Raw genomic sequence first — 13,383 nt, 5'->3', positions numbered from 1 at the left:
CTTCCGCTGACATGAGACCCCCCCAAGGAAGACAATCGAATTTGCTCATTGTCCTTAAGCTGCCCCCTAGAGACCCCAGTTGGGAGCTAAGGGCTGCTCCAGGTACCTACAAGCGGGCCCGCCCTCCCCTCCCGCAGCCCGTGGTTGGGGCGGGTGTTGCCGGCGGGGCGGTACAAAAAGCGTCCCGCCCTGTGCTCCGTGCTTGACTTGGTCTGGCAGTCTCGAGCTTGGAGGCGGAGGCGCGCAGGGCAGCCTGGGTCCAGCCCACACCCCTCACCAGGTAGGGACTCTCCCTGTTCAGAGGGCAGAGGGTGTAGAGAGCAGGAGGGGGCACACAGAAGGAGCAGGGCTCAGGGCAGAGAGGGCACAGAGGAGAATGTCAGAGGGACACAGGGAACAGAAGAGAGTGGGGAGGGAGAGCGCCCCGGGAGGTGGCTGAAGGGGGATTAGAAAGACACACAGAGCCATGAATCCAAGTCAGAGGGGAAAAGGACCAAGGGCAGGAGAGAAGAATGTCAAGTTTCCATTTCCTTGCCCTTGACAGTCCCTAGACAGGTCAGGGAGGGGGCCCTACTTGTCCCGTGAGCGGACACTGCCGTGTTCTTCCCCGGGGACTCAGGAATCGGGGTCCTCCGCTTTGCTGAGCCTCCCGGGAAGGCTCCAGGACTTGTGACGAGAGACCCACCCTTGATGTGTATAAGGGAGTCTCCAGAATTCAAAACCTCTGACCCCTGACTTCTGTCCTCCCCTCCTGGCCCAGGAGGCACCATGCTGGGGCTGCTGTTGCTGCTGCTGGCTGGCCAGGCTGCCCTGGAAGCCCGGCAGAGTCGCTGGCGTAGGGAGCTGGCGCCAGGGCTTCACCTGCGGGGCATCCGGGACGCGGGTGGCCGGTACTGCCAAGAGCAGGACCTGTGCTGCCGTGGCCGCGCTGACGACTGTGCCTTGCCCTACCTGGGAGCCACCTGTTACTGTGACCTCTTCTGCAACCGCACCATCTCTGACTGCTGCCCTGACTTCTGGGACTTCTGCCTCGGGGTGCCGCCCCCCTTCCCTCCCGTTCAAGGTGGGCATCAGGACGGCCAGCATGGTGGCCACCTTGTCAAGCCCAGTCCCGGCGACGCTCAGGAACAAGGCTGATAATGGACGTTTCCAGGCTTTGAAAAGCCTAGGAAAGAAATCCTCACCCTATTTCCTGCCCCTCTGGAAGTCCCTCTTTGGGTCTTACTTGACTCACTCAGGCAACACTGAGAAATAGCTCTGTTAGGTTTAAGGTGGCTTTGGGGCAGGGCAGGCAGGCTCTAGCCCTATCTCTCAGTCAGTACGGGGAAGGTGGAAGCCCCGCCTGCTGACTCACCCTGGGGCTGATAGAGCACTCAGGGCCTGGCCAGGCTATCATAGCCCACGCAATTTTACCCTCACATACGATTCTGTACCTCCTGCGCGTACCCTTCCCCTGCACTGGCCTGCTCCAGTAGGAGAATCTCGGGAAGTCCTTCCCACAGGGGCTTTAGGCTAAGAAGAGCCCGGGCCTGGGTTGCTCTCTCCGATGCTGTGCCATGTTAAGGGAGTTGCTTACCTTCCCTGGGCTTCAGTTTCTTTCCTCAAGCTCCTTCCATGCCCCGTTTGCAAGTCCCAACTCATTTGAGTGACAAAGGGTACCAGGAATGTCATGGCTGGCATCCAGGTGAAACAACCTGAACCCAAAGTGAAGTCCCTGAACAGCTTGCGTGTGGCAGTTGGTGTGGGGACCTCTAGATGTCCTAAGCCATAGTCTGTCTTTAGCTCCTGTTGGTTGGGATTGGTGTGTGATTGCAGTGAACTCAGGAGGTTTGGGGCTACCTGACCTTGCGGATCTGGTCATCTCATCTTTACTCCTCTCCCGCCTGTAGGATGCATGCATGCGGGCCGCATCTACCCAGTCTTCGGAACCTACTGGGACAACTGTAATCGATGGTGAGTGCGGGAGCTTGGTGTGGGCTTCCTTGAGTGCCAACAGCCTTGGAGCCAAACCCCGCCACCCATTTCCCGAGGAGGAGTCTTTTTTGTTCTTCGGGCCTCAGTGTCCTCATCTGTAACATGGAAACTTTCAAACTGACCACACCATCTCATATAATAGGATTTCTAGTCACAAGCCTAGGAGGGGCCAGCCATGGTGGGCTGGCTGGGGGCCACACCTAAGCTAGGAGTTTTTTACCACCCCTCCTGGTTTGGGCTGGCCTCCTTCCAGCTGGGCTTACTGTCACGGGAGAGTCCAAGAAGGGGACGCCAGGAAGGAAACCTCTGTAGCATCCGCTGTCCTGGGCGGGATGAGGGTCAGGGATGACTGAGCTGGCCATCAGCCAGTGGCTTGCCGCAGGGCCTTCCCTGGAATGTGCCCTCTCCCCACCCTCAAACCCCCTGTTCCAGGCAGGGGGAGGACGGGGCTGTGGACATCTATTCTTCAGTCTGAGCTGGGAAGTAGAGCAGGTGGGAACTGCGGAGGCCTTACTGGAAACAGCAGGGTCTCTGCTGCCCTGAGTTCGCCCCACCCCTCCCTGGACTGGGAGGCCCCAGGGAAAAGGAAACTTTTTGGAATGCATTGCGTATGGCTGTTGCCTTTGCCTCACTGGGTGAGGGGTTCCAGGGTTACTGTGGGAATGGGGACCGTGCGTGTGTGGGTGTGTGGGTGCTGGCCTTGTGTATGGGTGAGGGAGGGTGTGTGTGTACTCAGAAGGGCGGGGTATCTGAAGAATTCTGCCTCTCTGATAGGGTGGCTGCCAAGGGGTTAACGTTTCCACTGCTGTCCCAGGCCCCGATGGAATGCTGGTCCTGTCTAGACCTGCTTGAACAGCCCTAGGGCTCAAGAGATGGGGACCGGAAAGCATTAGCTGACCCCTACGGGACAGGTCCTGGTGGTTGAATGCCCCACACATCCCACTAGAGAGCGGAAGACTATATGCCTTCCAGGATGGCTGTCACCACCAGGGATGCTTTGCAGGACATGGTGAGGGCTGTTGAGGACGATAGAAGAGTGGACCTCCCTTACCCCGCAGGCCCCTCCAGCTCTCCTGAGCACCGCCCGCTGGCTCCAGGGCTAGATAGACAGCCATATTGGGCTTGGCTCCCCTTGAGGCTCCTTATAAGGTGGCATTGTTGGCGGGTGGGTGCCCTGGGTTGCCTGGAAGGAGGCTGTTTAGCATCTTGTAATAGCAGAGTTATGAGCTTGTAAAAGCATTGTAGAATGCCTAGAATCCAAGCCTCTGGCTGATGATGCCTTCTTACTGAAGACCTACCGTGTCTCGAGCACTGTGTTGGGCCCAGGAGGTACAGCTGGAAGGAGACAAGACAGGCACAGGCCTTGATCCATGGGGGCTTTGCAACATTCATTGTGAAGGACATGGAAAAGCAATACACAGAAAAGTCACTACAAGATGCTATGGGTGTTGGGTAGAGTGGGGAGGGGAACAGGACAAAAGGAAGGCTGCTAGAGCTTTGTGGAGGAAAGAGTAGAAGACAAAGGACCTAGGCATGGGGGAAGGGGCACCAAGTCAGGGAAGGCAGGAGGTAGCTAAGTCCTTCCTGGTGGGACCCTTAAGACAGTGGCAAAGGCTCAGCTGATCTCCAGCTTCTGAGTGTCTAAGGGAAGTCCCTTGAAGACCTGGAGTCTAACTGGCATCACTCATGGGTCTGACTGGCCTCAGGACATCTGGGGCAGGGATTGCTGAGTGAGAGGGCAGCAGAGGAGGAGCGTGAAGATGGGTTCACGGAGTGTGTCTTTGGCGTGCCCTGACTACCGATATGTCAGGCTTACCACAGACCCCAGTACCTGAAAGGTGGTTACCGTGTTCTGAGAGGAGGACAGGGAAAGGAGCAGACCAGGAGAAGGCTGCATGGCTTTAATCTGTGTTGCCATTACGTGTCCAGAAGTGTGGTCAGCTGGACATGAGCTGTACTGCAGGAGAAGGGGGGCCCAGAGTTCCTGAAGCATGAACAAGAATAGCCAAAAGTGCCTACAATGAGTCAGAAGCCTGCCGCTGAATCCCTGGAAAGCGGCACTATGTATTGTCCTCACTCTACAGATGAGAACATAGATAGAAAGGGTGGGGCCCTTTAACTAACCTTCCCAAGACTAGCAGGGCCAGAACTTGGGAGCTGAACTCTAAAGTCTATATTCTTAGCCACTTGGCTGTCTCGCCTCAAGTCATTCAACTACGACGCAGCTATGCTGAATGTTGAGGCAGGAGGATGACAAGAACCAAGGTAGCCGGAACTCCAAAGTAATTTCCAAGTCAAACTACATGACTTAGTGACACCTTCTCTCAAAATACAGTCAGAAGAGGACCGAGAGTGTGGCCCAGGGAAGAGCATTTGCTTGACAGCCATAAGGCCTTGGTTCAGTCAGAAGAACAATAAAAACAAATGTTCACTGGATGCTCACCGCACACCAGGTGTTTTCCCCTAAGCCCTGCAAGCTTCCTAAGAGACTAGGAGGTAATGGGCATGTGGGCTGGGGATGCGGCCCGCCAGGTAAGAAAGCTCAGGTTCCTCAGCACCATATAAAACCTGGCGTGGTGGGGCAGGGGCAGCAGGATCATAACTTCAAGACCGTTCTTCGGCTACCAAGTGAGTTCAAGGCCAGCTTCAGCTACATGAGAGGTGCTGTCAGAAAACAAAAAAAAAAAAAAGGAAAAAGGAAAGCTATATAAACACCAGGAGGACACCAGGCATTGGTGGCTAAGGACACCAGAAGGCAGAGAAGTGGGGCAGAGAGCATGAAGGCCACCGAGTTTTAAGATAAGACAGCCAGAGAAGGCTTTTTCTGGGGGGTGATGCTTGCTTGAATGAGGGGCCCATGAATGATGTGATTGGAAGAGCAGCTCAAAGGCCTTGGGCAGGAGTTTGGCGGGTATGAATGACCACTATGGCTGGAGTCTAGGCCTGGGAGGAGTAGGGGATCAGACAGGATGGTAGAACAGATTACATATGGCTTGTTGCTGTGAGGGACTTTAGCTCTTCCTCCCTCCCCCCTTTCTTCCTTCTTTTTTTTTTTTTTTGATTTTTTGAGACAGGGTTTCTCTGTATGTAGCATTGGTTTTCCTGGACTCTCTTTGTAGACCAGGCTGGCCTCGAACTCACAGAGATCCGCCTGCCTCTGCCTCCCCCAGTATTGGGAAAACAGGTGTGCGTCACTGTGCCCTGCTTGGCTTGACTTAGACTTAGCAGGATGGCTGTGGCCACCAATTTAAAAATGTACTTCAGGGACGTGGGGGTGGCATAGAGTGGAGGTCAGAACAAGGAGATGGCAGCAGGGGTCAGGTGAAAGGAGGCTGGACAGAGGTAGCCGTGAGTGAATGAGGCACAGTCTGATCCTGAGTGTGTTTTAAGGTGTGACTGGATCGGCATGTGAAGGGTCAAAGGTGACTCTGCTTTGAGTCTGAGCTGCAGGAAGTTACAAGATCTGGAACTCATTTTGACACACATTAAGCAGAAGCTGTGGGTATTCCCCCCCAACTCTGGTGACGTTGGGGAGCAATGAAGTCCTGGGCAGTGGAAGAGGTGCACTTAAGAATTGTTAACTTGGGTTACAAAGCCAAGAGGCTGGGTGGGACCATTCAGAGGCTCGGCTGTAGTTGCTAGTGCAGAATCCCAGGCCCGTGTGGATCGCCGAGGCTCCACAGGGCTCCCAGCCCCGACTCATGCTTTCTTTCCTCTTCCTTGCCAGCACCTGCCAGGAGAAAGGGCAGTGGGAGTGTGACCAGGAGCCATGTCTAGTGGACCCAGACATGATTAATGCCATCAACCAAGGCAACTACGGGTGAGAGGCCCTGGGCGTTGGTGGGCACAGGAGTATACATACATGTCCACATATATAATCATCAGACATGGTCACTGTGCTAGGCACACACACTGGAATTTTATTTCCCTCCCCCTCTTAGCCATCATGCACAGCTCAAGGGCTCCTGACCTTGACAGGTCTGTGACTTCTCTTCATGTTCTCTCCTCCAGGTGGCGGGCTGGGAACCATAGTGCCTTCTGGGGCATGACCCTGGATGAGGGCATTCGCTACCGCTTGGGCACAATCCGTCCATCTTCCTCCGTCATGAATATGAATGAGATTTATGTAAGTCCGTCCTCGCCCACATCCCTACCATCTATCTCCCGATGGCTTAGCACTTTAGGGATGAGGTCCCTCTCCTTGCTCTGCCAAGGTCCGATTCCCTGGTTGTGGGGCCCTGCATATCTTTCTCTGTACTGCTTTCTCTGGCAGTGCTTGACTTCTAAATCTTCCAGTGCCGGCAGCAGCCTCTTCTGCCTTCTAAGCCTGGGAAAAATGCTGTTGGTCCCAGTACAGCTGGGTCAAGACCCAAGGGGGCCCGAGGGTCACCTTGGTATTTTAGGAAAAAAGGGACAGGCACTCTCCCAGCTCTGGCCAGAAAGCAACAATTCTCGGAAAAAATGCCGACTCAGTGAAGCCCCTAGGGAGGAGGGTCTTCTGTTTTTCCACCAGACCCTGTCAGTCAAGGGGGGAGTAGGAGCAGGTTAAGGCTCCATGCAGCGGGCCTGGGCGGGGCTTGTGCTGTCCATCAAAGCAGACAGGGAGAGGCCAGGGGACTTCTGCTCAAGGCCAGGGTGACCAGCCCCTTGGCCCTGCCTTTCTCCCTGGGGCTGCTTGCTATTTTCTGCTGTTTGTCTTGGCGGCCTGCCTGGTCACGGGACCTTACATCTTCCCGCCCCTGTCCTTCGGGGCTTGGAGGCCACCACCATGGCAGGAAGGAGGGTGTGGCCATCAGAAGGTACAGAGAAAAGTGGCAGGAAGGGAGAGTTGGAAGCTGGTGGCCCTGGCTTGGGCTTCCCTGCTTCGGCCTCAGTGGCTCACTACCCCTGAGTGACCTTTGGAGGGACTCTGAATGGTGGTTCATTTACTCAAGTCCAAGTCAGAAGTAACCGGCACCCCACTCCTCCAACCCCAGAAGCAGGACAGCTCCAGATCAGACTGCCAGAGGCTCTGGGCTCTCACCGTGCCTCCAAAGCCTGGGCTGGTGGGGCAGCTGGGCTATGCTAGGAAGCAAGCGGCATCACTATTGTTTTACAGATGGTGCTGGGCCAAGGGGAAGTGCTACCCACTGCCTTTGAGGCTTCTGAGAAGTGGCCCAACCTGATCCACGAGCCACTGGACCAGGGCAACTGTGCAGGCTCCTGGGCTTTCTCCACAGCAGGTATGTCCACGGGCAGGAGCTGGCACCAGAAAGGAGGGCCACAGCTAGCCTCTGACAGCCCTTTCTGCCTTCCCCACTAGCTGTTGCATCTGACCGGGTCGCCATTCATTCTCTGGGACACATGACACCCATCCTGTCACCGCAGAACCTTCTGTCCTGTGACACCCACCACCAGAAGGGCTGCAGAGGTGGGCGTCTCGATGGTGCTTGGTGGTTCCTGCGGCGCCGAGGGTATGCGACAGGGGTTGTGGGCCGGGGGAAGACCAGGCACCCTGTAGAGCCCCAGCTTTGTGGTACCACAGCATGATGACCCGGCCCTTGCTCTCTTCTCTAGGGTGGTGTCTGACAACTGTTACCCATTCTCGGGCCGTGAGCAGAACGAGGCCGGCCCTGCCCCTCGATGTATGATGCACAGCCGCCCCATGGGACGGGGCAAGCGCCAGGCCACTTCCCGATGCCCCAATGGTCAGGTTGATTCCAATGACATCTACCAGGTCACGCCCGCCTACCGCCTGGGCTCTGATGTAAGCCTGAACATGGGAGGGGAGCCGAAGAAAGAGTTGGGGGGGGGAGGTTGGTCGGCTAAATCTTACCTTGATGGATTTACCTTCCCAGGAGAAGGAGATCATGAAGGAGCTGATGGAGAACGGCCCTGTTCAAGGTAACTAACTATTCCTTGCCTTTCCCTGGTTCCAGAAACTTCCTGCTGGAGGTTGGGTGCAAGGGGTCTCTACAGCTTTAGGTACCAGGTGCAGCTGGAACAGGAGTGGAGGGTCCATTCTCCCTCCCCTTTCTTGCAGGAAGACTCTGGACAATTCAGTATCTAACATGAGTCCCCGAGTCTGGAGGCTCAGACTAACAGGTTGAACCCCTGTTTCTTCCTCTGCCCACAGCACTCATGGAGGTGCATGAGGACTTCTTCTTATACCAGAGTGGCATCTACAGCCACACACCTGTCAGCCAGGGGAGGCCGGAGCAGTACCGCCGACATGGGACCCACTCGGTCAAGATCACAGGGTGAGTTTTCTGGGGGCACATGGCACTAAGGGCAGCAGGGTTTACACTGAAAAGTCTTTGAAAAATCTTTGTGTTCTCTGCCAAGTTGAGGCAGCTCCTCCCTCAAACCATTGCCAAAGAGGAAACAGACACAGGGAGGAGGGGCCGCTTCAAGGGGTGCGTGGAGCTTTGAAGGGTGTCTGGGAACAGTGGAACAGAGACGAGAATTCGAGAGTTAAGCCAGGAGGCGGGAAGCATGCCTGAGATCTCAGCACTGGGTTGGAGACAGAAGGATCAGAAGTTAAAGGGGTTAAAAGGCCGTCTTTGTATCCACAGCGACTGTGAAGCCAATCTGGGTTACATGAGACCTTGTTTTCAAAAAACAACAAACAAACAAACAAACAAACAACCCGCAGGGCTATTCAGCACTTGTCCTAACTTGTCTGCCATCTTCCTGAGTGACAGAGGCAGGGGAGGGTTAGAGGCGCTGTATACCTGAGCCGAGACCTGGTGCAAGCAACAGCATCTCCCTCTTGTTTTGCCACCAGATGGGGAGAAGAGACGCTGCCAGATGGAAGGACCATCAAGTACTGGGTGAGTCCCTGGTGCCAGTCCCGTGTCCCCTGCCCTCTCAGGCCCTCGCCCAGCCCCTGCCTTAGAGTCTCTCTTCTCTTCACTCCCAGACTGCTGCCAACTCGTGGGGCCCATGGTGGGGCGAGAGGGGCCACTTCCGAATCGTGCGTGGTACCAATGAGTGTGACATCGAGAGCTTCGTGCTGGGTGTCTGGGGCCGAGTGGGGATGGAGGACATGGGGCACCACTGAGCCGCAGCTGCTAGGCTAGGCAGGATCCGCAGCCACAGAAGAGGCCTCGGGGGGCCATCCCGATGAAGCCTCGGGTGCAGTCGGGGGAGCAGGTGCTAATCCTCACACACACACAGACCCGCTAACGCAGCACCCCAACTTCGAGCCATAGACACGTGGGGCTGGTGGAGCCCCTAGACATCACAGCGGGAACTGGAAAGGGCCTGGCTTGGAAACGAAACGGCAGGGAGCAGAGATACCAGGACCCTGGTCCCCCAGCCCAAGACCACAGGAGCTAAAACACCCCAGTTTCCATTCTCCTGCCCAACCCCATCATTCCCATCCTCTTGTTCTTTTCGGTTGACTCTGCCCATCTTCCTGGCCTCCATTCCTGCTGTACCTTTCCATCCCCAGTCCTGTTTTTCTTTATTCTTTAAAAGATATTTATTTTTCTTTTCGCTGTTTTAAAATAAAACCAAAGTATTGATATTTACAGTGTCTTGGGCTCCTCAAGGTGAGAAAGTCACGTCAGAGCTGGGGTGGTCCATGGCTAGACAACAAAAGAACTGCCTGGAAGTTGGGAATGAGGGCACAAGCTTGTAATCCCAGCACTCGGGAGGTGGAGGCAGGAGGATCTGAGTTCCAGGTTACCGTTGGGTTAGGTAGCAAAGTTGAGGACAGCCTCGGAGTACGTGAGACCCTGACAGTAAGGGGAAGGGAAGGGACGCGAAGCGAAAGATGGCATATCACTGGGTGGCAGGCAGGGGTGGGTAAATAAGAAATCTTACCGTCCTTTCAGTAGCAGTTATCAGTGCCCAGCCACTTGCAGGAGGGACATGGGGTGACATGGCCTCTGACCTCTGGAGAATAACTGCCCCAGTATGGGAAGGGCCTTTCAGATGCACAGTCAGCTCTGTGTAGACAAGAGGGGAGAGTGTGGCCCAGACCCCCCAGTTAACAGAGCTACTTCAGCAAGCAGGGAAGCAGGCCCCTCCTCTTTCACTCCTGAGACAAGCTGGTCCTGCCAGGCAGCCCTCTCCCCAGGTTCCAGTTAGCTCAGCTAGTGACAGGCAACCCTCTCTTCCCTCCCTTTCCCTCTCCTCCCTTCCTCCCCCCTCCCATCCATTCCCCTTTCCTTCCCTTTCTGTCAAGGTGGCCTATAGTCAGGGCTGTTGTCCCATCCCAGGCCCCGGCCTGATTTCAAGGCCCCAGGGGATCTAACTAGCCTCCTACCCTGTGCCTGGGTGCCGCACACCTACAATCACAGCGCTTGGTGGATGCAGGAGGCTGCAGAGCAAGTTCAAGGCCGCTCTGGACAGCCCCAAGTGCTCTCTGCTCCTCAAACCCTGAGCACATACCCAGACTACAAGCATTTCTGGCCCCCAGTGCGGGCGCCCTCTGCTGCATTCACCTCTGCCCCCCAAGCTAGGTCCTGCAGAGGATGACTGATTTGTAAGGCCCTGCCAGGGGAAGCCAGGGACGCCCCGCCCACAGGCTCCCAGCGATGCCCCGCCCACAGGCTCCCAGCAAGGGAGCTCTCCTCCGTCTGCCCTTTCACCTAGTATTTGCTTCTCTGTGTGTCTGCACTAGAAGCCCCTAGACAATACGGGCTAGAGGGAGACTGGGCCTGGATCATGAGTTGGGTCCTTGTTCTTCAGTTGGTAGGGTTGCATGTAGCAAGTTGCCCAGGCAGTCCTCGAACTGTCTACTTAGCTTATGATGACCTTGAATAGATCCTCCTGCCTCCGCCTCCCAAACACTGAAATCAGCGTCGAGCACCGCCAAACCCTGTTAACCTTCTAGTCTGTTCTTTCACCTCCTCTTCCCTCTGAGGGCTAGCTGTGGGTCCCTGCGAATGCTGATGCCAGTAACGTGCATGGGACTGTCCGAAGGGCCGGAGAAGGGAGCCCCCGAGGTCCTCGTGGGGCCCTGGCTGCCCCCAGGCCCACAGGCATCACCTGAAAGGAATGCGGGGCAGCCTGATAAGCGGTCGCCTTTGTCTCACTTCCTGTTTGCCAGGACGTCCCGAGCCTTGTGACCCCGGCCGGTCAGCGAGTCCCCAGGACTCAAGGCCCAGGGCGACCTGGGGCCAGCACAAGCTGGGAGTCCGGAGGAGGCAGGCCTTGCCCTCCCCTCCGAGGCTGCGGCCCAAGACGCACCCCGATGGAAAAACCCCCATCCCGGGAGAGGCTGGAAATTTCTACCAGGACCTTTGGCGGAAGCCGCGGGTGGGGGGGGGAGGAGGGGACTCAAGAGGAAAATCCGGATATGGCCCGTCTGCAGGCCAAGGTTCCGCTGTACCCTTCGAACTCCTGAGGATTCGACTCAGCCCTGCCTTCATCTCTTCTGAACTGGGGGAGGGCGGGGGTGGAGGTGAGAGGCCTCCGCAGGTGTTCTGTGCCCCCAAGTCCGCAGCTACCCGGTTCTCAACACTGAGGCACCCCCAATGACCTCTGCCATAAAGAAATCCTCTCCACCCCATCCCCCCGCCCGTGCTGTGTGTCCCGAGGCTAATCACAGCCTCTCTGATCAGGCCAAACTTCTTTAGACAAATACAGACTATCTGAGCCTCCTGGCTGGGTGTGACCAAGTCAGGTTTGTCCGCCTTTGACGGAGAGAACAATGGCCATGATGCTCTGTGTACAGAACTTTTTGGTTTTGGTCAGGGGCTCATGTAGCCCAGGCTGGCCTCAGACTCTCTACGTAGCTAAGAATGACCTAAACTTCTGATCCTCCTGCCCAGTTAATGAGGTGCTGGGGATCAAGCTCAGAGCTGTGTGTATGCTCTGCAAACACATGACCAACTGAGCTCTGGAGCTCAGTAAATACTAGCTGCCATGATCCGTTGTAGGAATGGGACGTGACCATGTAAAAGATGTTTGTAATGAGCTCTACGTTTGCTGGGTGTTTTGCCCACAGATGCCTGCAAACAGGCTGGTTGGGACACTTTACATATATTACCTCATTTAGGTCTTTAAAACAAACAGCTTCTGGGGCTGGATAGATGGCTCAGCACTTGTGTGATGCTTCTGGCGCTCTTGCTCTTGCAGAGGGCGCATGCTCTGTTCCCAGCTGCCTCATCAGGCAGCTCACAACCACCTGTAACTCCAGCTCCGGGGGATCCAGTAACCTCCTGATTTCATTAGGCATCCACACACTAATGACATATACAACACACACACACACACACACACACACAATAAAAACAGAATAAATCTTTTTTTTTTCTTTTGCATATAAACAGAGAGTGGTAAGTTAACGATGGGCATAAACTTAGTAAGTAGGCAGGACAGGATAGAATCCAGGGTGTCTCGCTCTTCAGCCATCGGGTCTGCACTAACGGCTACAGTTAAGAGGGGTAGAGAGGGGCTGGGGAGGACGCCTCAGTCCGCACAACACCTGCCGTGCACACATAAGGAGCAGACTTCTGATCCCCAGCACCTACCTAGAAGCTGGGCGCAAGTGTGGTGGCCTGCCTGTAACCCCAGTTCTCCAGGGGTGCAGGCGGGAACAAGGGCTAGCCGGCTGGGCACTAGCGAAGTCATTGAGCCTCGAACTCGGCAAGAGTCCCCGCCTCTGCAAGTGAAGTGAGGGGTGACAAGAGTAAGGTGCCCAGTGCCAGCCTCACACATGTCAACACGCACATACACACATCCACTACACAGCACGCACATACATTACATACACACCCCACACACGGTATCGATAGTCCGATGCCCTTTCCCAGTCTCTTCACCTGCCTGGACAACTCTCGCTCACCCTTGAAAACCCAGCTTACACCTCCCTCCCCTCCCCTCCTGTCCTAACCACCACCTTCCTTCCGGGTCTACACCCGTCCTGTGACATAAGCCCCCTGGCACAGAGGATGCGCTTGCTGACCACTTCACCCCCAGCATAATGGAGCGGGGTCTTTATTAGCTCATGTCTTCTGCAGCTCCTCCACTAGGGTGCTTGGATTTCATTCTGGTCTTCTGAGGGTCTCTGCAGGGTTCCAAGGCACCTGACTCTAATCCCAGCAACCATTGCGAAGATCTGTCACTTCAGGACATGTGAAGCTCCATGTCTTCCCGAGAGCTTGCCAAAGCCTGTCCATGCGCTGTGTCCATTTAGGGAAAGGAATTCATGAGGCTTGAGTAGCAGTGGGCCAGGCCTTGGGGCTGAGCATCATCCCATTATGTGCTGCCTCACCATCCCATCCCTGCTGGTGACAAAGCACATAGCTCTTGAAACCCAAAGCCAACCAGCCAGGGACCCCAAGAACCTAACACAGCTGCCACCAGGGCCCCAACACTGTTAGGTGATTCTTATTTTTTCTCTCTTTCCCTCTACTTTTTATTATTTAGTGTGTGTGTGTGTGTGTGTGTGTGTGTGTGTGTGTGTGTGTGTGT

The 13,383-nt window shown here is 55.6% G+C and overlaps 1 protein-coding gene across 1 annotated transcript; it reads left to right on the top strand.

The window, feature by feature from the left end:
- Window positions 1-208: 208 nt before the first annotated feature.
- On the top strand, window positions 209-9,490 carry Tinagl1 (tubulointerstitial nephritis antigen like 1). Its single transcript, XM_055611098.1, has 12 exons — window positions 209-280; window positions 761-1,063; window positions 1,890-1,953; window positions 5,702-5,794; window positions 5,986-6,100; window positions 7,073-7,196; window positions 7,277-7,427; window positions 7,531-7,720; window positions 7,812-7,857; window positions 8,090-8,213; window positions 8,741-8,786; window positions 8,876-9,490. Exons 2-12 carry the CDS (start codon window positions 769-771, stop codon window positions 9,014-9,016), a joined length of 1,389 nt encoding a protein of 462 aa, XP_055467073.1. The 5' UTR covers window positions 209-280; window positions 761-768; the 3' UTR covers window positions 9,017-9,490.
- The last annotated feature ends 3,893 nt before the right edge of the window (window positions 9,491-13,383 follow it).

Source organism: Psammomys obesus, unplaced genomic scaffold (genome assembly GCF_907164565.1).
Source record: "Psammomys obesus unplaced genomic scaffold, mPsaObe1.curated_primary_1811, whole genome shotgun sequence".
Lineage (NCBI taxonomy): Eukaryota > Metazoa > Chordata > Mammalia > Rodentia > Muridae > Psammomys > Psammomys obesus.
The sequence above is the reverse complement of the archived record's forward strand: the minus strand, read 5'-3'. Positions and strand labels throughout refer to the sequence as shown.

Coding starts and splice junctions, on each gene's coding strand:
- Tinagl1 (XM_055611098.1), top strand. CDS start 769: ATGCTGGGGCTGCTGTTGCTGCTGCTGGCTGGCCAGGCTGCCCTGGAA. Junction 8,214..8,740: donor CACTCGGTCAAGATCACAGG/GTGAGTTTTCTG, acceptor TTTTGCCACCAG/ATGGGGAGAAGAGACGCTGC. Junction 8,787..8,875: donor GAAGGACCATCAAGTACTGG/GTGAGTCCCTGG, acceptor CTTCACTCCCAG/ACTGCTGCCAACTCGTGGGG.